Source organism: Protobothrops mucrosquamatus, unplaced genomic scaffold, assembly GCF_001527695.2.
Source record: "Protobothrops mucrosquamatus isolate PMUCROS unplaced genomic scaffold, P.Mucros_1.0 scaffold261, whole genome shotgun sequence".
Classification (NCBI taxonomy): domain Eukaryota; kingdom Metazoa; phylum Chordata; class Lepidosauria; order Squamata; family Viperidae; genus Protobothrops; species Protobothrops mucrosquamatus.
This window is the reverse complement of record NW_015386608.1, coordinates 35,321-57,352: the sequence shown is the minus strand read 5'-3', so window position 1 is coordinate 57,352 and position 22,032 is coordinate 35,321. Positions and strand designations below refer to the sequence as shown.

General features: G+C 38.9%; 2 protein-coding genes across 3 annotated transcripts in view; one reads left to right on the top strand and one right to left on the bottom strand.

Annotated features, from left to right (window-relative positions):
• Window positions 1-22,032, bottom strand: part of DNAJC17 (DnaJ heat shock protein family (Hsp40) member C17) — a 29,392-nt gene that overhangs the window by 4,395 nt on the left and 2,965 nt on the right. Inside the window, exons 2-10 of the mRNA XM_015814531.1 lie at window positions 21,312-21,381; window positions 19,497-19,555; window positions 18,328-18,415; window positions 17,007-17,089; window positions 15,541-15,634; window positions 14,832-14,881; window positions 13,528-13,605; window positions 11,441-11,521; window positions 10,056-10,178 (exon numbers count right to left, since the gene is read on the bottom strand). Of these exons, the coding sequence (XP_015670017.1) occupies window positions 10,056-10,178; window positions 11,441-11,521; window positions 13,528-13,605; window positions 14,832-14,881; window positions 15,541-15,634; window positions 17,007-17,089; window positions 18,328-18,415; window positions 19,497-19,555; window positions 21,312-21,381 (726 nt within the window). The remainder of the gene's footprint in view (window positions 1-10,055; window positions 10,179-11,440; window positions 11,522-13,527; window positions 13,606-14,831; window positions 14,882-15,540; window positions 15,635-17,006; window positions 17,090-18,327; window positions 18,416-19,496; window positions 19,556-21,311; window positions 21,382-22,032) is intronic.
• Window positions 219-3,706, top strand: CUNH15orf62 (chromosome unknown C15orf62 homolog). Of its 2 annotated transcripts, XM_015814533.1 has the most exons (3): window positions 219-428; window positions 1,435-1,566; window positions 2,534-3,706. In XM_015814533.1, exon 3 carries the CDS (start codon window positions 2,638-2,640, stop codon window positions 3,166-3,168), a length of 531 nt encoding a protein of 176 aa, XP_015670019.1. In that variant the 5' UTR covers window positions 219-428; window positions 1,435-1,566; window positions 2,534-2,637; the 3' UTR covers window positions 3,169-3,706. The 2 variants fall into 2 exon arrangements, with proteins under 2 accessions (XP_015670019.1, XP_015670018.1); XM_015814532.1 differs by lacking the exon at window positions 1,435-1,566.

Genomic DNA, 22,032 nt, shown 5'->3' with positions numbered 1-22,032 from the left:
CCTTATTTTGTACCTTCTTCCAGTAACACTCCTGAAGAATAAAAATCTGCGGTTCCAAGGTTCCACAGAAGCTCTAGTTTTCTCTTGAGGTAAAGTAACGTAGGCTAATGCTTCAGACTCATAACACACCTATTTCCTGCAACCCAGGCAATTAGGTAATAGTATAAATCCCAGTTTCTAATGCAACTGAGTCAGCAAGGGCTTGGCGTAGAACACACACAAAGGCATTACCACCCACAGAACATATGAGTGGCTGAGCCAGAAGTGAAAAGTAGGTGCTAAAGGAAAGGTGCTTGAAACAAAGAAATCTGAAAATATGCTATGATCTTTCAACGACTGCCAAGGAATGAAACCGCAATGTGCACTGAACTGGATGGGCTTCCTTCTGTGTTCCCCACTTGGCTGTTTCTCTATTGGTCCATCTCACTGTAAGTATTAATTCTAAATTTTATTTTGTTTAAAGCTCAAAGCCATAATTACTTAATTTATAAATCCTTCCGGTATTTTTGCTAATAGATGCCTGTCTCTCAGAGGCCCATAGTGAACTTTTCACAGAAGGAAATTGAATACTTTTCATTATTGTGACGGCTCACTATGGGATCCAGGTGTAGCGTTCTACCAATACTTATACCTTCACTCAGCTTTGATTTATCAGCACATTTTGGAAGCCACGATACAGAACACCTTCCCATAGTAAAAATGGGCTAATGTAGGGATGGCAGGCCACAAATAAGAAACAATGGAGACTTCCATATCTTCTTTCACTGTCTAGCCTCTACATACAATGGGCATCAGCTTGTCAGTGTGAATGAAGTGGTACATCACAGACTGACAAGTAGAAAATAGGAAAGACAACTTATTGATATGTTGATCAAATGGAGCAAGCCCAGGTTAGGTATTAGTTCTTGATCCAAAGAGGAAACAGGAATAAATGCATGAGCAGAACAAGTAAAGCTATTGCAAGTTTATGGAGCAACAAAAGGGGAAATTAGAACTGAATTGAGCATGAGGAAGTCAAAAGAGAGGCAGACATTTACTGAAAGCTGTGGAAGAGACTGTGGAAACTGGAATAATAGAGGAGGAGGCTTGGATATAGAATAGGGGAGATATAATCTAATGAAACAGAAAGATGATGCAAACTAATGCCAAGGAATCTATACCAATAGGGTATATGCTGGGGAATAAGCTCCCTCCCAAAGAATGCCATACTTTGTCCCACTGCAGGTAGAATTTAAACCTATGATGTTTATCTAAAGTTCGTAAGGGCTGGACTAACTATAAATATCTAGCTAGATGGCAGCAGCTACTCAATTAAGCAGAGTTGAACCTAGCTAATATTAGATGAGAGACCATCAGGTTGAATAGGGCTGAACAGGAAAGTAGGGAAATATCCCAGAAGAAATTAATAGCATATCACTTTTGTATTGTTGCTAGGAAAACTACATAGATATATCCAAGAAATCACAAGGAATCAAGTTTGACTTAGAGGCGCGGTGGCTCAATGCTTTAATGATGCTGGAGATGGTCTCTGTTCCAGCGGTTCAAGTCGTAGCACTGCATTACGGGGTGAGCTCCTGTCACTTGCTTCAGCTTCTGCCCACCTAGCAGTTTGAAAGCATGTTCTATGGAAGTAGATAAATAGGTACTACTTCAGTGGGGAGGCCAGAAGGTGTTTCACGCAGGCCATCAGATTCCTGCAGGCTTTGAACCTTCTTGGTTGCAATGTCCATTTGTGAGGTGGCTCTGGTGGAGGGAAGGGTGCCCTGGATGACCCTGCAGGAGGAGCCGCTTGTCTTTCTGGTGCGAAGCCAACTTGCCCTCCTGTGGCGCATCTTGGGAAGCGTGTGAGCGTGTACCACAACAGAGTTAGTGAACTGGCAGTCAAACTACTACTCTGCATTAGCATTGTAGTCTCCTGGCCAATGTAACAATGCCATACAATCATCATCATCATCATCATCATCATCTTGACTTGAAAGCTCCTCTATTGTACTTCTGTGAATTTGGACTTTGAATAAGCATTCAGGAGTATGAAAAAATAAAAGAATCTGGAATTTATTAACTGTACATACCTTGTAGGTCTTGCACTGTGCTTAGATATAAATGCATACCAAATTAAAATACTAGTAATACAATGTTTAATTCTGAGATAAATTTCTGTCTAAGATGCAGAGTATTTTCTTACATTTGGGCTTTGGTATCAGAAACCACACTTATTCAGTATTCTTCTCAAAATCCTAGTTACCTGGAGGGTTGCAGAATTCTAGCAATGAGAATTATTGTGAAAATTACTTTTGCAGCACTCCTTACAACCAGGGGTGTCAAACTGCCGGCCCGCGGGCCGGTTTCATCATACTGGAGCCGCACCCACCCCATTGCCGGCAATGGCAAAAAAGCTCCGATACGTCGCGCGACGTCACATGACGTCGTGAGTTTGACATGTCTGCCTTACACATTCTTTTCTTTAAAATGCAAGCAAGTCCTAACTTTGAATACACAAACCTGCTTGTTAATGTCTCTTTTCTTCTTCTAGCAAACAAGAAAGAAGTTCACTGACTCCAGGAGCAACCGTTTACCTAAAGACTATTGATTAATTAGCAAACATCACTTTACTGTTGTCTCAACTGTTGTCTCAACATGGACACATGGCGGAGAGGATCTATTAGGTCTTCAGGTTTCTTCAAGCGGCTCTCATTCAGGAGGAACAAGAAATTGGGCAACCAGGCTATTATCTTGAACCAGAACAGTCAAACATTAGACTCCAATGAACAGTGTGACAAAAAGAGGTTCCTAAGAAATTTCAAAGAAAAGCCAGACTATTTGTCATGTCAAAGTGAACAAAATCTTACCACTAAAACACAGCCGCCTCCCAAACCACCTCGCTTATATTTGGACACTGCCAGCTGCCCCAATATAATAGACCACAGAGCATCTTCCTCTACGGATATCTCCTTTTTAAGGACTTCCTGCCATTTTCATAAGGCTACTCAAACACAGCCTGATCTATTTTACAGAGCCCAAACCATGAACTCTGAAACTCTCTCCAGGAACCGTAAACCTCCTTTTGATCCTTCAGACCCTTTCTCTTCCTTCACACTAGATTTGGGGCCCTCACTCCTGGACGATGTTTTACAAACACTCAGAAAACAGAATTTACTATTAAATTAGCTGGAGTTCTCACTAAAACCAAGAAATTAATCAGACTGACTCTTCTGAGTCATGGATCTTTGGTTCTTTTTAAAATAAATTTGTTCCCATAAGAAGGTTATGCAATCTCTTAGAGGTCGCTATTAAGTAAATTATGTTTTCTATCTCACTGATAAGGAGGCAATATACTTGCTATACGTAATCAATCAGAAATTCTAGACAATATGTGTATGTGCAAGAGGAAGATGGTTTTTGCAGGACGCACTGTATCATATGGAATGTATGGGTATGGTTGGATAAAATAATCTTAAATATCTTGGAGCCCAACTTTTATACATAAAGCTTTCATGGGATACAGAGGGCAAAGGTCCTCATCTACCAATAGTGAAATGGGAACTCTGAATATGAAGTTTATCTTCCTTTGTGCCAGTACAGAATTTTTCTAATTTCTTCCTTCAACTTGAGGGAATTGATTGGGGGAATTAATAACTGCATTTACATCATACTATGAATATAAAATGTGAATGTATATGCTACTCTTTATTAAACCAATTTGTTTTATTTACTTTGCACATTCTTTAATTTCCAGTGACAAGTATTCATCTTCTAACAGATAAATGGGGAAAGCCTTAGTATTACCTTTTACAGTCTGACATCTTCAAAAGTATTGGGGGTGCAGCTTTTACTAAGTTCCACCCAATTTGATCAGTGCTGTGATGAAACACATTTGAAAAATGTTAAATTTGGGGGGGGGAGTCTATCCTACTATATCATGTACTGTATCTACTACCAGCAATCACTTGCAGACATCATTGTGGTTTATAGTAACATCAATTAAAGAAGCATAAAGCTGGCATGAGGAAACCGTAGTTTCGGAAGAGAGCAGCAAGGAATTTCATCCAAACTGGATCAGAGTCCCACAGCAGGTTTTTTTTTTTTGCCAGATTAAAGCAGCTGTATTAGGCAGCTGCAAACATGACTAATGCTATTAATTTTCTACTGAATTATGAACCTCACCTACTGCTGCATACTTAAGGTTATGACTGCACCACCAAAAATAAAGCTGAATTGTGACAGGAATTCTTAATATACGAAGGGCTTTCATTTTTGTTTCAACTTCAGGCTGATGTAAGTCAGTGTCAAAAATGAGCTCATGTTTACTTCCTCAGGCTGAGAACAAATATAGCCAGACTTTGTAATTTTCTCATTCTTCTAACACACACACACACACACAAATCAGTAGCATTATATACTTCAAGAGGATTGCCAACAAACAGATTCAAACCACAAGATGTTTCCAACTAGATGCATGAGAATGACAACATTTATACAATATAAGCCTACAATTGCCAGCAAATGGATAAATCAACCCCATGGGTGACAAGAAGAAGGGAGGTGCATGGGAGAGATTTGTAGTGAAACTACCTCACAAAATCTAGAACAGGAAGTTGTGGGAAGGTACTTTCCTACTGGTTTCTTTGGACAGTGTAATTGTAAAACTTTTTCCTCCCACTAAAATCAATGAGATAGAACGAACTGCTTCATTTCCAATTCCAATGTAACTTGCAGGCCCAGAAGAGGAATGACAGGACTTGGGGGGCAGGTATAATTTTTAGCTACTGATCTCTTTAACATATTGCCTGGCATGAGTCATCACAATAAATCCATAGGGGATGTTTACCTATTCCACAAATATAAACATGACTAAATGCTGTTTATTACAAAACAAATCGATGACATCTGTTGCTCTCTCTTTTTATTTTAGTTTTTATTCTTTATTGCCATAATATACTTAACCAACTGAAGGAAAAACTACCACAATATACAAAGCAGTGTAAATATAAAAAGCAAAACACAAGAAACAAAACAACGCAAAAGGAAAAAATATGTGTATTTACTGTATATATCATGGGATCCTTCAAATATTCACTCATGGTAGACAGCTGTCACTAAAGGATGCGATTACATGACATTATGTTTTAAAACAACATCACTTAGTGACAGAAATTCATGTCCCAATTACTGTTATTGACAGAGGACTACCTGTATAAAAGCAACTCAAAATTTAATCACAAGGAATAATATTGACTGGTCTTTCCATTACACTTATTGATAGCCACATTGATGGCAAGAGCAATGTATTCAATTTGGAATTTAAAAACCCAAGTAGCCATATTTTTTTCAGTACAGGTTCATTCCATGCTCAATAAAGCTAATGTTCTTCATAAATAAATTCTAGGATTTCAGTAAAACATATTAACATATTTAATATATTTAACCAAGTGTGGTTGGACACACAAGGAATTTGTCTCCAGTACACTGGGTTCTTCTGTACTGAAGACAATTTCCCTGTGTGTCTAACTACACTTAGCCAAATAAATAAAGTATAAGTATAATGCTTATTTCTCTACCCAACATCAAAATACCAACAGTGTGAGAATTAAAGAAAATGGGACAACCACAGAAGAGGTCCAAATAACATATATAAATATCTCTAGAATACATTGTATTTTTTGGCTTAATGAAATAAATTCAAATCTTTTTTTACATATCAACTGAGGAGAACAACAAATATGATCAATTATTTCCATTTAAGAGCCTAGGAAGCATTATGCAGTTCTTCAGATCACAAGACTACTGGTTAATTAAAATATGTTAGCTATTTCTTCCAAAATTCTTGCAAAACTAATCTCTGTCTAGATAATACTCTTCAATTGTCTGGAAAAATAAACAATAGGTATAGAATCTTCCAAGACATTTTTCAGTTAATCTAATATAGTCGTTGGCTTATGACCACAATTGCGCCCAAAATTTTTCTTGCTAAGCAAGGCAGTTATTAAGCAAGTTTTGCCCCATTTTTTGCCATAATTGTTAAGTGAGTCACTGCAGCTGTTAAGCAGATCACATAGTTATTAAGCAAATCTGGCTTCTCCCATTGATTTTGCTTGTCAGAATTGACTGGGAATGTTACAAATGGGATCACATGACTCCAGAACAGTGTAACTGTCATAAATACATGCCAGTTGCCAAGTGCCCATGACCATGGGGATCCTGCAATGTTCATAAGTGTGAAAACTGGTCATACAGTAAGTCTCTTTTTTCAGTGCCATTGTAACTTCGATCACTAAATGACAGTTGTAAGTTGAGGACTGCCTGTAATTTAGGGATTTCAGAAACTGCTAGTATATATAGTCCATACTATCTGATTAAAGGGTGTTTTAATTGAATGCAGGGTCATGCTGCAGTTTTAAGTGACCCACGTTCTTCTTCCAAACTAACTCAGCACTGAACAGATGCTTATGTCTTCCATTATTCTCAACTGGTTCAGGTGCAAGATTCAGGATAAAATACTGTTCTTTTATCCTCTTTGAATCTAAAAATATACTTATATAAAATACACGTATTTCCTATTTTTTAGCAGGAAATCGACTGATATTTGAACACTAAGTACATGACCTGATTTAAACTGCAATACATTGCATTAAATTGCTGCTGTGCAGTCAAAAACATAATTTAGCAATGGATCATCTAATAATATTGGAACAGAATAGCCCAACCTCTGCAATCTAATAAGGACTTTATTTATTTAGCACAACTACCTCACCGCAATAAGCTATATACTGAATCAGAGCTTCTAGTTCTTTTTTAACCCTTTAGCAAAGACATGTTCAAATGGCCTTTTGCACTGTTAATAAAAAGAAGGGGAAAAACCCTAAGTAATAAACAAAAGATTTCATAAGAAGCAATAGCTAAAGTCTCTCCTGAATCATTCTTGACTCCTGGTGACGCCATGGATACAGCCATGTTTTTTGGCGACATGCAGAACAGGTCTGTCACCGTGTTCTTCCATAATGTTTTTTTGAGTTTCTCATTTTAACCTGTAATCCTGAGACTTCTTGGTAAAATCTCATCCAAATCTTAACCAGATTTGATCTGCTTAGCTTTTCTGAGATCAGGCCAATTCAGTTAAATGCTGACACCTTCAATGACATAATAAGCAATGCAGATAGTCCTCGACTTACAAGCATTTCTTTAGTGGCCACTGGAAGTTACAATGGCACTGAAAAAAAGTGACTTATGACCCAGTTTTCACACTTATGTCCACTGCAGCATCCCTGTGGTCGCATGATCAAAATTTGGATGCTTGGCAACTGGCATGTACTTATGATGGTTGCAGTGTCCTGGGGTCATGTGATCGCCTTTTCCAATCTTCTGACAGGCAAAGTGAAGGGGGAAGCCAGATTCACCGAACAACCATGTTACTAACTTAACAACGGCAGTGCTTCACTTAAGAGGTATGTAGCAAGAAAGATTGTAAAATGGGACAAAACTCCACAACTACTTTGCTGATCGGTGGAAATTTTGGGCTCGATTGTGGTCGTAGGTCGAGCACTTCCTGTGTTCAACACCAGAGTTCTATTACCGAAACATGAGCAAAAACTTTTAATTGTAGTCAATTCATCCTCCTTCACTCTTAGGGACAGGACTTAATACCAATAATATACATCGGGACTGCTTGTGATAGCTCTGCCAATCTTGTGAACGCTTAAAAAAAAAATTGAGCCCCACATTTCCATCCATCAGCAAAGTAGTTGCTGAGTTTTGCCCCATTTTAGGATCTTTCTTGCCACAACTGTTAAGTGAATAACTGCTGTTGTTAAGTTATTAACAAATGACCCAAACAACCTGGGGTTTCTGCTGGATTCTACCCTGTTGAGTATTGCTGGCCATAGCATTCTTCTCTAATGCATTCTGGCCAAGAGAAGCTATGGCAGTAAACACAGCCCTGTGGAATTGGACTAGAAAGGCAATTCGCTCTAAAGAGCTCTAAATATGTCCCAGGTGGAGCTACACAGGCCTCAATAAACCTCTGCAAAGCAGTTTCTCAGGACCAGACACTGTGAATTAAGACCAAATTACCAAATTACTTACTAGCAGAATAATAAGTGATGATTATTTATTAATTATCACACACAGTAAATGCTTCTTTTAAAAAGCTGGCAATATATACCTGCTCATTAAGTACACAACAGCTATTTTTTTCACCCACGTATTGCCAGAAAAATGTACTTGTGTCATGCGCAAAGGAAAAAGGCTGAACTATGGCCAAAGTCTCTTAATTTTGTTTATTAACATTTCAGCGGAAGCCACAACGCATCGGTTGGGAAATGGGGACAGAACATATTCCCAGCTCACCTAGGTACAATTCTTGTTGGAAATGATGGGAGTTGTACTCAAGGAAGGGTCAAATTGGGGGGAAGACTACTATAGAAATATATTTATTTTTGTTCATTTACTTGTTAAATTTATTTGCTGCCTATCTCGCTGGATGGCTGCTCTAGGCGGCTTACAATCATATAACACAGATAACATTCACCTTTACATTCTCCTTAGTTTTCCTATCATCACCACCCATCTGGCTTTCTGTCTGTAAATTATTTAACAGTTTATTTTCTAGTTGTGTCAAATAGATAGAAGATATAAAATCAAAACAAATGAACATTTATAAATAAAACATTGAATTTGCAGACATATTCATATTTCACAAAAAACACGTTTTTGCCATCAACAAAAGAAAAAAACTATCATGCTATAAACCATAGAAGAGAACTGTCTTTTTAAATGTTATTTTAAAGATCTACTAGTCTATGTAGCCCAGAGTTCCCCAATCTTTTGGGGTTGGCAGCCTGGAGCAAGTGGAAAGAGAGAAAGAAGGAATAGTCTTGTGGGGGAGTAAATGCATGTGCGCACGCGCACACACTTGTTGCTCATGTGAGTGGGGCTGTGAGCGTTCGTGCAAGTAGGGTTGCGAGCATCTACGATGCTCAAAGTAACGCAAGCGCTCACGCATGGGGCTGCACATGCCTGCAATGCTCATGGTGACGCTCACACAAGTGGGGGCCATGAACGCCCACAATGCTCATGCGAGTGGGGCTGCGAACACCCGTGACACTCACATAAGTGGGGCTGCAAACGCCCACAATGCTCACATCAATCTGCGCACGAGTGAGGCCGCAAATGCCCACGACGCTCATGGTGACACTCGTGCGAGTCGGGCTGCAGACGTGACGCTCATGCGAGTGGGACTGTGCATGTGTGCGCATGTGTACGCACCAGCCAGCCACTCACACGGCCCGGTGGCCAATGGGGGGGGGAAACCTGGTTGGGGACCCCGGTTGTAGCCTATTTGGAGATTTGAAAGTGTAGTTACAATATTTAAGAGGAATTACATTTCAGGGAGATTGTATCTGAGATGTTTCATATAGCATATTTGCAAAAAATAAATTATTAAATGAATGAGTTCGTTAAAAATATTGAGTGTTTCCAATAATTAGGGGCATAATTTTTATTCTGAGTGTAGGGTCAAGGTAACTGTGCTCCACAGTTGTAAAAGATGTGGTCCACAGAAGACCTTCTAGCAATTCTACTTGAGAAAGCTGGGAAGGGAGGGGGAGGTGAATTTGCAATCCACATGCACATGCATGCAGCGCTGAATCTGATAACATGAATAGCTCTCAGCATCAAATAGATTGCTCAACCTCTGTCCAAAACATGAGTTCTCAGTATAAAGAACCTTTAAGGGCTACTTGTTTATCCTAACTTCCTTACCAGGAAAAACTATCATATTTATCTGTTTCTAAGGCTCCTATTTCTTCACCTGCTAATATTATTTCTTCAGTAACCAACCCCAACAAAGTAAACACTGTGGATATTTCATTCCACATTCCTAATTAGCACTAATTGCATTCATTCTAGCATAGTGGGTGTACGTGAATTTCAAACTAAAAACACATTTATATTTCTTTCAGTTAGAATAAATCTGTAAACAACAACTTGTGACTTAAAGAACGTCTTCCAAATCAGAATATAAGCAACACGCTTACTGAGTGCATATAAAATAAAATTACCTGAGATATATGTGGGTGAATAGTGCCATCAGCAAACACTGTGCTACTCTGTGGTTGACCCTCCAGCCAAGTGATTTTTAAAGGATTGTATGTTAGGCCAACTTCATTCTTCACTGCCATCTCCTAACAGATAAAAACAAACAACACTGTGTGATCATCTGTATTTCATTGATCCCTGTTTCGGTAATTAACTTGAGCAAACAGAAGAATGGCTGCAGGCAAATAATTGAATGGCTGTGTGGAAAGGAATTGAGACGTTCAGTCCAGGCTTGCTTCACGTTCTCTCCTAAGTTGCCTAATTAATTCATTATCACTCAATATAGGATATCAACTGACAGTAGAAGGACAATAATCCAGCTGGTTGTTATCATTCTACAACAGGGGTCCCCAACCCCTGGTCTGTGGACCAGTATCGGGCTGCAGCATACCAGCAACCGGTCCACACAAACAAGCAAAGCCCCATCTGTGGGATGCAGGCAGCACACAAAACCACGTACCCTCCGGTCCGTGGAAAAACCTCTCTCCATGAAACCAGTCCCTGGTGACCAAAAGGCTGGGCCCTCTGTTCTACAATATATTGTAATTCTTTCAATATACCTCAATATCTATCAATAAAGATCAATACATACCTATATCAAATAGGAGGGCATTTTACAAACAGATAAAAAAGAACAGTAACAACATTTACCCACAGAGATACTTTAGGGTAGTTTCTCAACTATTGTAAGCATGTTGTTATTTTACACGCAGTAACTTCACTAAAGACCAGTCCTATATCTGTAGTCCTCATTTAGCAACTACCTCAGACAGTGACCATTTGCAGTTACAACACTGATTAAACTTTGCAACTAATGCCTGTATTTACAACCTTTGTAGCATCTCTCTCTCAATCATGTATTCAAGCATCACTAAGCAATATGGTTGCAAAATGCGATGTTATGTGACTGCATTGACTTATGACAGTACTTCCAGTTGCCATTGTTAAGTATATCCCACACCATCATTAGGTGTGATGTCACATGATCACTACTGGTGACTTCCTGCTGGCTTTCCTGTTGATTTTGCTTGTGAAGGTCACCAATGGTGATCATGTGATTATGGGATGCTGCAGTTGTCGTAATTGGAGGTTAGTCACCATGCATCCAAATCACAATCACATGACCATGGAGACACTACGACAACTGCAACTTTGAGGACTAGGCATACGTCTCATTCAGTGCCGTTATAACTTTGAATGTTTGCTGAATGAATGGTTGTTAAACAAGAACTATCTGTACTTTATAATGCTACCTTCTTCAATTATTGCCTGCAGAATTGTCTTGCATTAGTGTATCCATTGTGGTGCACCATATTTCTAAGTTAAAATACAAACAAAAATAACTTACAGCAGCTTTCACTGTAGCAAATTCCACAACTGCACTTCCAGCCTTCTTGTTAGAGATCAGCAAATTAAGAACCTCACCATACTGCCAGAATCAAGAAGAAATGTAATGTAAGAGATAGGTTACGTTTTCAGAGATTTTACTATAAGGGACACAGATTCACACAGGCAATATTATAGTCCAGAAATGATACAGACTCTAAGAACAAAGGCACCAGCCAAATTATTCCAGTGAAAGAATAAGCAATATGTGGCCTTTCAAAAGTGAACGGACAGCAATTCCTACAATCATTCTAGCTACGGCTGAGGGACAGCTGTATATTATCAGGAAGATGATAAGTTGTCCACAAGTGGCCTGAGCAGTTGCTCCGTGTATTAATAGTAACAAAGCAAGATATTATGCAAATAAAATATTATTTATCTTAATGTTTGATAATTCTGCTTCATTAACAGTCCATATCATATTGTATAAATTATATGTTTTATTTCGCCCTTGGGAAAGGAGCTATACATTTATTTCTTATCCACAGGATGTGTCCTAGACTAAATTATTTTTCATTTCCTCTTCATTACTGGAACATGTTTTAGGTTTTTCTACTCATTCTCTTCTTATATCTGATCACGGTAACCCTTCAATTTAAAAAGTTTAAGCCAGTTCAAGGAAGATGGTATTTTAATTCTTCTTTGTTATAAGAGGATAGCTTCTTCAGTTGTATCAGATAATTAAACTTAATTTTTTGAAATTAATCATGATTCACCCACTCTACAGCCATGGTGGCACAGTGGTTGAAATGCAGTATTGCAGGCTAATTCAGTTCATTGCCAGGAGTTCGATTCTGAGTGGCTCAAGGTTGACTCGGCCTTCCATCCTTCTGAGGTCAGTATAATGAGGACCAGATTCTTGGGGGCAATATGCAGACTCTGTAAACCGCTTAGAGAAGGGGTCCCCAAGCTATGGTCTGCGGCCCGGTACAGGACCGTGGGCTCTTGGCCAGTGGAAATGGTTGGCCGGTGTACGTACGTGTGGACGTGCATTTCCCCTCTCGCACTAGCGTTCATGGCCGTTTGCGCATGCACGCAGGCACAAACAGAATGTTAGCGCGGGGTGGGTGTCCGCAGCCCGTTTGCACATGTACCACTAGCCCGGGTGGTTTGCACAGCCCATTTGTGCATGCGTGAATGGGCTGTTAGCCACCATGGGGGTGCGTGACCATTCACACATGTGCATGGTGCCAGCACATACTGCATGCGCAAAAGGGGCTACTAGTGCCATGCCAGTGTGCGTGGCCCCGTGCGCGCATGCGCATGCACACCCGGAAAGATTGGAGACCTCTGGCTTAGAGGGCTGTAAAGCACTGTGAAGCAGTATATAAGTCTAAGTGCTAAGTGCTACATACTGTATAGGACAGTTATAAAGCCTAATATGTGAGATCATGTTATTATTAATGCTTTTAAGAGAAAACAAGAAAAAATATTTTGCATCAACAGCTAGAATATTTGCTTAAAGAGAAATTGCTAGATTATGCAAAGGATTCTATGGAGCAGGTCTATTGTGAATTTGTATTAGCCAAAGTGATATTAGAAATTAATACATATTAAACAATGCCTTCCTTTGTTAACTTGTCTAGAAAAGATAATGATCATGGCATGATCTCATTGGTTTATGAAGGAATTTATATAAAAAGTCTTTGCTTATTCTTAGAGAAGAGTCATAATTATACAGAATAAGAAAGTGGCATTCTGGTGACCCTTCTACAATGAATAGACATACGCTAATGAATTTAGTCTGTCTGCTTTTATTTGACTATTCCTACTACTGCATTTAGTTAAATAATCCGCAGATTGATCAATGCTGTCCTAACCAAGATTCCAAACAAGCTAGAATTCAAAATACAAGACCAGATCATGGACTTCAGCTGTAGAAGAAAATAAACCAAGATTTTTAGTTCAAATGATAGGTCAAATTGAATGCACCCGCATATAGCTCATTCAAGCCAAAGCAGAATACACCACAAGCCTAGTTTATTGCTTCATATGAATGTGAATATTAAGCAAAGCCAATTATGGTAAGAAGACATTTTAGAACAGGACCTTTTGTAGAAGTTGCAGTAGAATTTCTTTTGAGTAACCTCCATTAGTTTCATCTTCTTTCTTGCACTTCCATCGAAGCTGATGTAGAAAAGACACAAATTAGTTTTACATAGTGCAGGGTCCAAGGCCTGTATATCAACACTCACAATTTATTTTCATTTCTATCTATATATTCCAAAAACTCTTCTGTTTGTCTGTCTCAACCTTCAATTGGGCAAAATGGTACATCATAAGAGCAACAATTTTTGAATCAATATACCTCAAACGGGCTGTCTTAAAGAATGTATCGGAAATCTGGGACCCATTACTCCTATGGGAATGAAATTTGGCAAAGTTGTGGTCACTTCAGCATTGCCACGCTGCTGTATTCAGCTGTGCTGCTGCACTGCCACAATCAGCCAAAGTCAGGTGATTGTCATTTCCAAAACTCCCTGCCAGTTTCTTGCAAGCCAGCAGGAAGTTGGAACTCTTCTGAGGTGATGATGGCACGGTATAGCATTGTGGTTAAAAAATAAAATATTTTGTTTTAAATATTGTCAGCTTCCTTGTGTCATGTGGAAAGAGAGGGGAACAACATGGTCAATAGATGACATCAAATGTCACTGAGAAGCTGTGAGGAGGAGGAGCATACACGAATGGATGAAGTCAGGGCCACATGTCTCCAGAATCAAACAGTCATCACAAATAACATGGGAGAAGAAGAGTCAAAGGGGGAGAGGCATGCACGTCTCCAGAATGATAACAAGAGGCACAGAAGAAGAGGGGAAGAGATAAAGGAGTAAAGAAATGCACAACTTCAGGATCAGCAACAAAGAACAAAGGAGATGAAGAAAACAAGGATGAAAAGGCTGGACATCTCCAAAATGACAACAAAAGCCACAGAACGAGGAAACAATAATCCAGCAGGTCACAGGTTGTCTAGGGTTACTATAAATACAATGAATTAGAAGTTGTACAGATACTAAATTAATTTTCACCTTGCATAAGAAGAGGCCTATGGAAGCATTCACATTTTAGAATAACAAAAACTTATTACATACACCAAGTAGCATCTGGAAATCTGTCAATATTCCAAGTGACAGAGACTTAACTTCTAATTACCTTTATCCTAGTGCCTAGATTCTAGATTAAAGTGCAAGGAACACATTAAGGTGAAGTAAGTGACAATTCCCATAAGGAGCAGGGATGCCAAGGGCAGTCCAACTGTGTGGGAGGCTGCAGGTGATCCATCTGGCTTCTACTGATGGAATGATAAATTAGTTGTTCATCTTTCTTCATAGCTCAAATTTTTGGGGATGTCTTACTTTGAGCTTGGGTGTTCCTGTGCCATTCCCTCCATACCCATCTTGTTTACCTCAAAGAAGAAAATCAAATAAAATGAAAATTATGGTTGCAATAGTTTTGAATCTAAAAAGAATATCCTTTTTGGCTAAACAAAATCTTAAAGCAATCCAGTGTTCTAGTTCAGTTTACACAGTTTGATCTCCAAAGCTAAACTATTCTATTATAGACAAAATTTACACTATCCGGATATACAAGTCAACAGGTGTTCTTAATTTACTCTGTATTCCCAGAGATAGAGCATCACTGTCAGTAAGTATAAAGAAAAAAAAAACCTCAAGGAAATGGGAATGGCAGAAAAGACTGAAAAGCAAATCTCTCATGTCAGTCAACACTGAAGAAACTGAAACAAACAGTTAATCACAAAGCTGTTGATTAACATTTATTAACTAATTTTCATTTCTTCACTTTTATGATAGGTATAACGTTCTTGAGAAGTAAACAACTATCTAACGTCATATATGAAATAAATGTTACAGGGTAAGATGCAATCCTGTGCATTTAGTTTGGAAAAAGTTCTAGTGAATTCAAGGAAAATTACTTCTGAATGGATACTAAGTTTTTTTTGTGATGGATTTCCTAATTTAACTCTTCTTTTTTTAAAGCTTCATGTCAGAATTAACGCAAAACATTCCATCTGTAAAAAGCAGGCAAAAGATTGCCTGGCCTTACTTCGTATTCGCTCCTTCTCAAGCCGGATTTGTTCCTCGATGAGTTTTTGTTGTTCTTCCAGTTGCCGAGATCCCTCTTCACGTAACCGTTGGATCTGGGATGAGTAGCAGAAAAGAAAAAATCCTGGCAATATTACTTTAAGAACTGGCACTAATAAAAAAAATCTACTCGTTCACAATTTTTTTTTGGAAAGGGGGAACTGTCATAAGAAGTTGACCTGCTATCATTGTTCTAGCTCTACGTTCTATTTACTGACTACAATTAAACAAACTACAGAGCTTCTTTTTTAACATGTGAAGTATGAACATAGAAAACTGTCTATATCAGGGCTTTTCAACCTTTTCACCCATTGTACCACTTTTAAAATATGGCAACATCCGAGTACCACCAGCCGCCTAGCAAGGTGTCAAAAACTTGATGATCAAAAAAAAAAAAAAAAAAAGGAAAAAAGTGATAAAGTACAGGCAGTCCTCGACTTACAACAGTTCGCTTAGTGACTGTTCGAAGTTACAATGGCACTGAAAAAAGTGCCCCCCAAGCCACAGCCGAGCAAGACACCTGCCTGCCCGCCTGGCGGCGCTCTTCCTCCTGTCCGAGGTTTTCATTATAGTGAGCATTTCTGTTGAGGATTGGCAGCGGGGGTGGGGTGGGAGGGTGTTTGGTTTTTATTCCCCCGGTCTGCTGGGTGGTTGCAGCAGGTTTTGGTCACTTCACATGACCCTGGGACACTGTGACCATCATAAATATGAATCAGTTGCCAAGCATCTGAATGTAAATCACAAGACCCTGGGGATGCTGCAACATTCCAGCTGATCAGCACTTCTTCTGGGCTCAGCAGAAGCACCAGGATCAGCGCCGAGCTCCAGCTGGAGCCTGGTGCTGATCCTGGTGCTTCCACTCAGCCCTGAAGAAGCACCGATCAGCTGGAAAGCGGCACTGATCCTGGCGCTTCCGCTGAGCCCTGACAGCCCGCAGCTCCAGCCATCTCTTGCTCAGGCTTGTGCGGTGCTGCCACCGGTTCAGCCCATTCCCCTTCCCCGCTACCACTTTTCTAGGATGGTCGCGTACCACCTGCCAGGTGCCAATGTACCACAGGTGGTACCCGTACCACTGGTTGAAAAGCCCTGGTCTATATCATCAGATTATTTTATCATCTTGCTTAACAATCTCTAGATTTACTGGGGAAGAATTCCTAGATTGGCAAACAAAAGTTATATTGAAAGACGCAAAGGACTGAGACCTGAAACTTTATCCATGCAGAGCAAGTGCTTTCCATTGAATTAAACAATACATTCCTTTGTGCTTGTTTGCTTGTGTATTGAAGCCTGAAAAGCGAATATATTTTAACTAGGATCCCAGCATCATTATTTTGTATAATTCAATAATTCCATTGCTCTTCCTGAACATAACTATGACAACCAATGAATTTCATATACAATAGTATCTGTTTGCCACAATGACCTTACCTCTTGCTCCAACGTCCTAGTTATCTCAATCTCTTCTGCCCTGCTAACCTGGGAGTGAGCTTCTTTTTCCCTAGCTTCAAGATCTACAGCAAAGGAGAACAATCAATGGCAAAGGGGGTTTAGTTTCAATAGTTTTTATATGTACAATTGAAAGAAAAATTCAATATAGATAAGAAAGCGCCAGATACAGAAGACCATAAAGCAGTATTTGAAAATGAATTATATACAAATGATGAACACGTAACTGGTAAAATGCATAAACGTTTGTTAGGATTTGAAAGTGAAGAAGAACAAATTAAAGAGGGTATGATAAAATGGGCAAAGAACTTGGGTTACAACGGATCAGGGAAAGAGAATGTAGTCAAAAAGGTTTGAAATTCAGTGTTCTATAATTTAAAAGAGGATGTTTATAAAATGATATTCTGCTGCTATATGTCACCAGAGAAATTGTCTAGGATGGATAAAGGTAATCCTAATTACTGTTGGAAATGTGAAAAACATGAAAGAACATTTTATCATGCACAGCATACCTGTGAAAAAGCTATAAAAAGTACTGGAAACACATGCATATGATGCAAATTTTAAAATTTAATATTCAGATAAAACCTAGTAAAACTTTACTATGATTTCTTGATACACAATTAGAAAAGACAATTGGTTTTCTATATTGTAATTGCAGCAAGGTTATTATAGCACGAAGATGAGAAAATATAGAAATATAAACAGTGCAGGAGTAGACTGTGAAGGTGGCAAAATTTGCAGAAATGGCAAAATTGACCTGTTTGATTAGGGACAAAACAGTATGTACTCTTATCAAAGATTAGAAACCTTTTTGCAAAAATGAACAAAGATGGAACTGGTGATATCTGGATTTAAAAGTGTTGAACACAGGATCCATATAATATAATTCTAAAGAGGAAGAAATGATTAAAAAAATTGTTTTGTATCTGTGGTAAAGATTAGAAGCCATGACTTTAACTTTATTTTCTCTTTTATTTTCTCTTTATCTGTGTCTAGCACCTTCATCTTTCCACTTTCTCTTTATATCTTTTAATTATGTCTTTTAATTTATCTTTTAATTATGTCAAAAAGCTAAATAAAAAATATTTTAAAAATCTACAGAGAAGAAAATCCATAAACTTACCATTTTAAAAATGGAACAAAATAAACTATTTTGATTGTAAGTATACTTCACTATACCTACAGTCTTAATGGTATATAAATATGCAGTTTGTAAATGAATTGCACATATGACATTATTGTAACGATCCTATAATCTTGGAATTTATTTTCTCAATAAAAACAGTCTAATATAACATACCAAGTTTGACTTTCTTTCTTCTTTCATCAAGTTTCTGGGTCCTTTCTGCTGCTTGTTTCTTGGCTTTCCTTACTCTATCATAGGCTACCTACAGAAAAAGTAACAAGGACAAAACACACTGAAAGAAGGTAAGAATTACAATCACCTATTTAAAATATTAAATTGGTCTATTTGAATTGTTGATAGTTATATATGTTTTAGTATCTTTCATTACCAAAGATCAAAAAGAAGAAAAAGGATGTGATCCTATTAGTGAGGGAAGAATACAGAGAATAGCACTTAGCAATAACACTTAGACTTATATACTGCTTCACAGTGCTTTATAGCCCTCTGTAAGCGGTTTACAGAGTCAGCATATTGCCCCCAACAATCTGGGTCCTCATTTTACCGACCTCAGAAAGATGAAAGGCTGAGTCAACCTTGAGCTGGTGAGAATTGAACCGCCAAACTGCAGCCAGCCAGCAGTCAGCAGAAGTAGCCTGCAGTACTGCATTGTAACCACTGCGCCGCCACGGTGCACAAGTAAAATAACAATGTTCTTTTTATAGGGTGTCAAATTATTTGATTCACAAATAAATTTAGTTTTAACATCTATGGAAGTTGACACAGAACTGAATGTTGAGTGTTAGACATATGAAAACATTAAACAAATATGGAAAGCTTGGTGGAGGGAAGAAATGTAAAGAAAATGTTGCCATAGCTACCTGTTTTATGTTTTTCTGAGCCTTTCTCTAACTAATATTCTTTCCTGAAAAGTGTGTAGGAAAATGGGATATACCTGTATAATAGCAATAGGTAGCAAATATCCTTTCTTTATCATGAGAAACAAATCCATATTATGAATGTATTCTTTCCTTATAGGTTCCATAGTTTATTAAAAATATATCTGAGAGACAGATGGTTGACAGTATAACTCTTACTCCAGGGTATGATTCTGCCTCTCAAAATATAGGATAAGATTCTTGTAGTGAACTAAGAAGGGGTTCTCCATACACAAACAAGTAATTGCTGAAAATGAAGCAACTGAAGCACTCTGGGCATCTGTAAGGCCCTTACAGATTTTTAGCGGCTGAAAAACGTGCACAAAGGTATTTGCTTGTTCAAACACTAATTTGCAAGGACAAAACCAAAACAATTTTGCATTTATAACACAGAATCAAATCTCTTACCCTTGCTGCTGCATCTGTTAGAACTGTTAATGCCTGAGACAACTGATGGAAGAGTTCAGCTACAGAACAGAACATTAAAAAAAAAACCCATAAGCACAGGGAAATTCATATCGTTTTAGGTGCGTATCATTTATTTATTTTACTTGCGTAACTGAACATTTAACACAATAGGATCAAACATCAGAAATTATTTTAGAATTTAAACTCACCCTACCTTTTAAAACTCAATTTGGTATTGTTGATTATTAAGTTTATACAGTACCTAATTAAAGACAAAAGATTTCTAAGTTCTACATCCTTAAATGTTTCAGTTTTTTCACAATTAAAGGTGATAGCCCAATTCTCCAAAAAGAAACACACTTAAAAGAACCAAAAGGATCCTCCTCACAGGTAAGAACAATTCAAGACTGCCTTGGCTGGCCTCTGAAGTGGAAGGGGAAAAGCACTGGAATGAGGATACTGTGCCGGTAGAAGGCAGAGAGAGTGGAAAGAAGACTAATTCCACCCCTCAGTGGAATACAGGAGGCCCTCTAATCCATAATCTTTTGTCCTCTCAACATGGCTCTGTGGCCAGACCAGCCTTAATGACGGGCCATTTGACAAGATAGACGGGATGGGTACATTAGTGATAATACAAGTGTGCATATTGCTAGATTAAAGACTAATCTGACAGGTTCCTTGGCAGTGATAGGCTCCTTGGTAATTGTGATGGCAGCATCTGTGGTAAAGATCATTGGTAAGGTAGGCCTTTGAGGTAATCTATTAGGAGGACCTACTCTAAGGACCACACTGGATCTCCTTCATAAATAAAGCAAGCTATGGAGCTGCACTAACTAAACTATTTACAATCAATTGTTCGGCAATGCAGATTAATTTTATTTATTTATGAAAAGTTATATTGCTGCCCAATTCACTCTGATTCCGGGCAGCTTACAAAGATAACTGCTGCTGCTCAACAGTTTCACAGCAGCAACATTGAGACTGGCTCTGCTCTTCTCTTAATCATCAGTGGAAGCTTCTCCTGTCGGCATGACCTTGGAGCAAAAGTGTCAGCAGCCCTGGGTTGCCTACTGTCACATGTGGAGAATGTAAACACCCGAATGATAGTGTTGAGTGAGAGATAGATCAGTATCAGACCAGTAATGCTATGGGAGAACCAGTTTACATCTAGTGCAGTGGTGGCGAACCTATGGCACGGGTGCCAGAGGCGGCACTTGGAGCCCTCTCTGTGGGCACACATGCTGTTGCTCCAGCCTTGCCTCCCCCCAAGACCCCCTCCTTTCCAGCAGCCCCCCTGAAGGAGTTGCCCCCGAGCGTGGCCCACAAGGAGCAGCGCAGCCAAGGACATGGCAGCCAGGCAGCGTAGACAAGACTCTGCCCTCACACCCCATCATGCAGTTGATGCTGCAGGGTCCGGGCAGAGAGTGTGGCCGCCATAGCGCTGCTGGGCTGCCTGGGTGATCTGTGGCGTGCTCTGGAGTGGTGAGTGGTCCTGTGGGTAGGCGGGTGGAAGATGGGGGAGCAGAGGGGGGCAGGGCAGGGGGATGGAGTGGAGGCGGGGCCAGTTTTGGGGCACTCGGTCTCTAAAAGGTTTGCCATCACTGATCTAGTGACTATCTTGCAACCTGTCTCACAGAAACTGCCATCTCATCTCACTAACTGTTACTGATTTCAGAAGAACTGTTACATGCATTATTTCTACCTCACCATATCATTATATGTTTGGGGGTGGGGAAAATCTATTCACTCCTGATGGATCACACATAAAACAGTTATAAGGAGAGCCAGACAGATTTTTATCACAAGTCTCAGTACCTGCTTTGGGATTGTCTGGATGTTTATCTGGATGACAGGTTAGGGCCTTCTGTCTGTAGGCTTTCTTAATCTGTAGCAAAAAGAAGACAGAATGAACAGTGAGGTCAGCTGACTGTATCAACTTTCAAAGTAATGGTCAATAACAATATCAACTCGCTAAAAAGTGATTTGAAACATGTTTATTTTATTGATTTTTATCAGGGAGATACTCTCAAGTTTCCTAATGCACAAGCAAAGGCCATGACTGCAGCTTTTAAGAATTATAAAGGAAATATACAGAAGAATTTAGATTGTCTATGTCTGTCCAGAATTGTGTCTCAGTTTAAACTGATGGATCTGATATTTTTCATCTCAATTCCAGCATTATGCTTCTCTGACATTAAAAACTATGATTTTTTTAATACAAATATAAATTAAAATTTCATTTCTATTTATTTTATTAACTATAATATTCTCTATCAGGAAATTAAATTGAAACTTATTCAGAAATGGCATATTAATACCCAGCTACCAATATACTATCCAAATGTTTATGGTAATTTAGCACCATCTAATGGACTACGTAAGTATTCCCTTACAAAAACTAACACTATGCTTCATGTATAGATAGTTCTCAGTTAATAATGGCAACTGGGACCAAAATTTCCATCACTATGTAATGCAGTTATAAAGCACAACGCATGACCATGTTACTTAGCAATAGCATGTCCCAGTTGCTGTC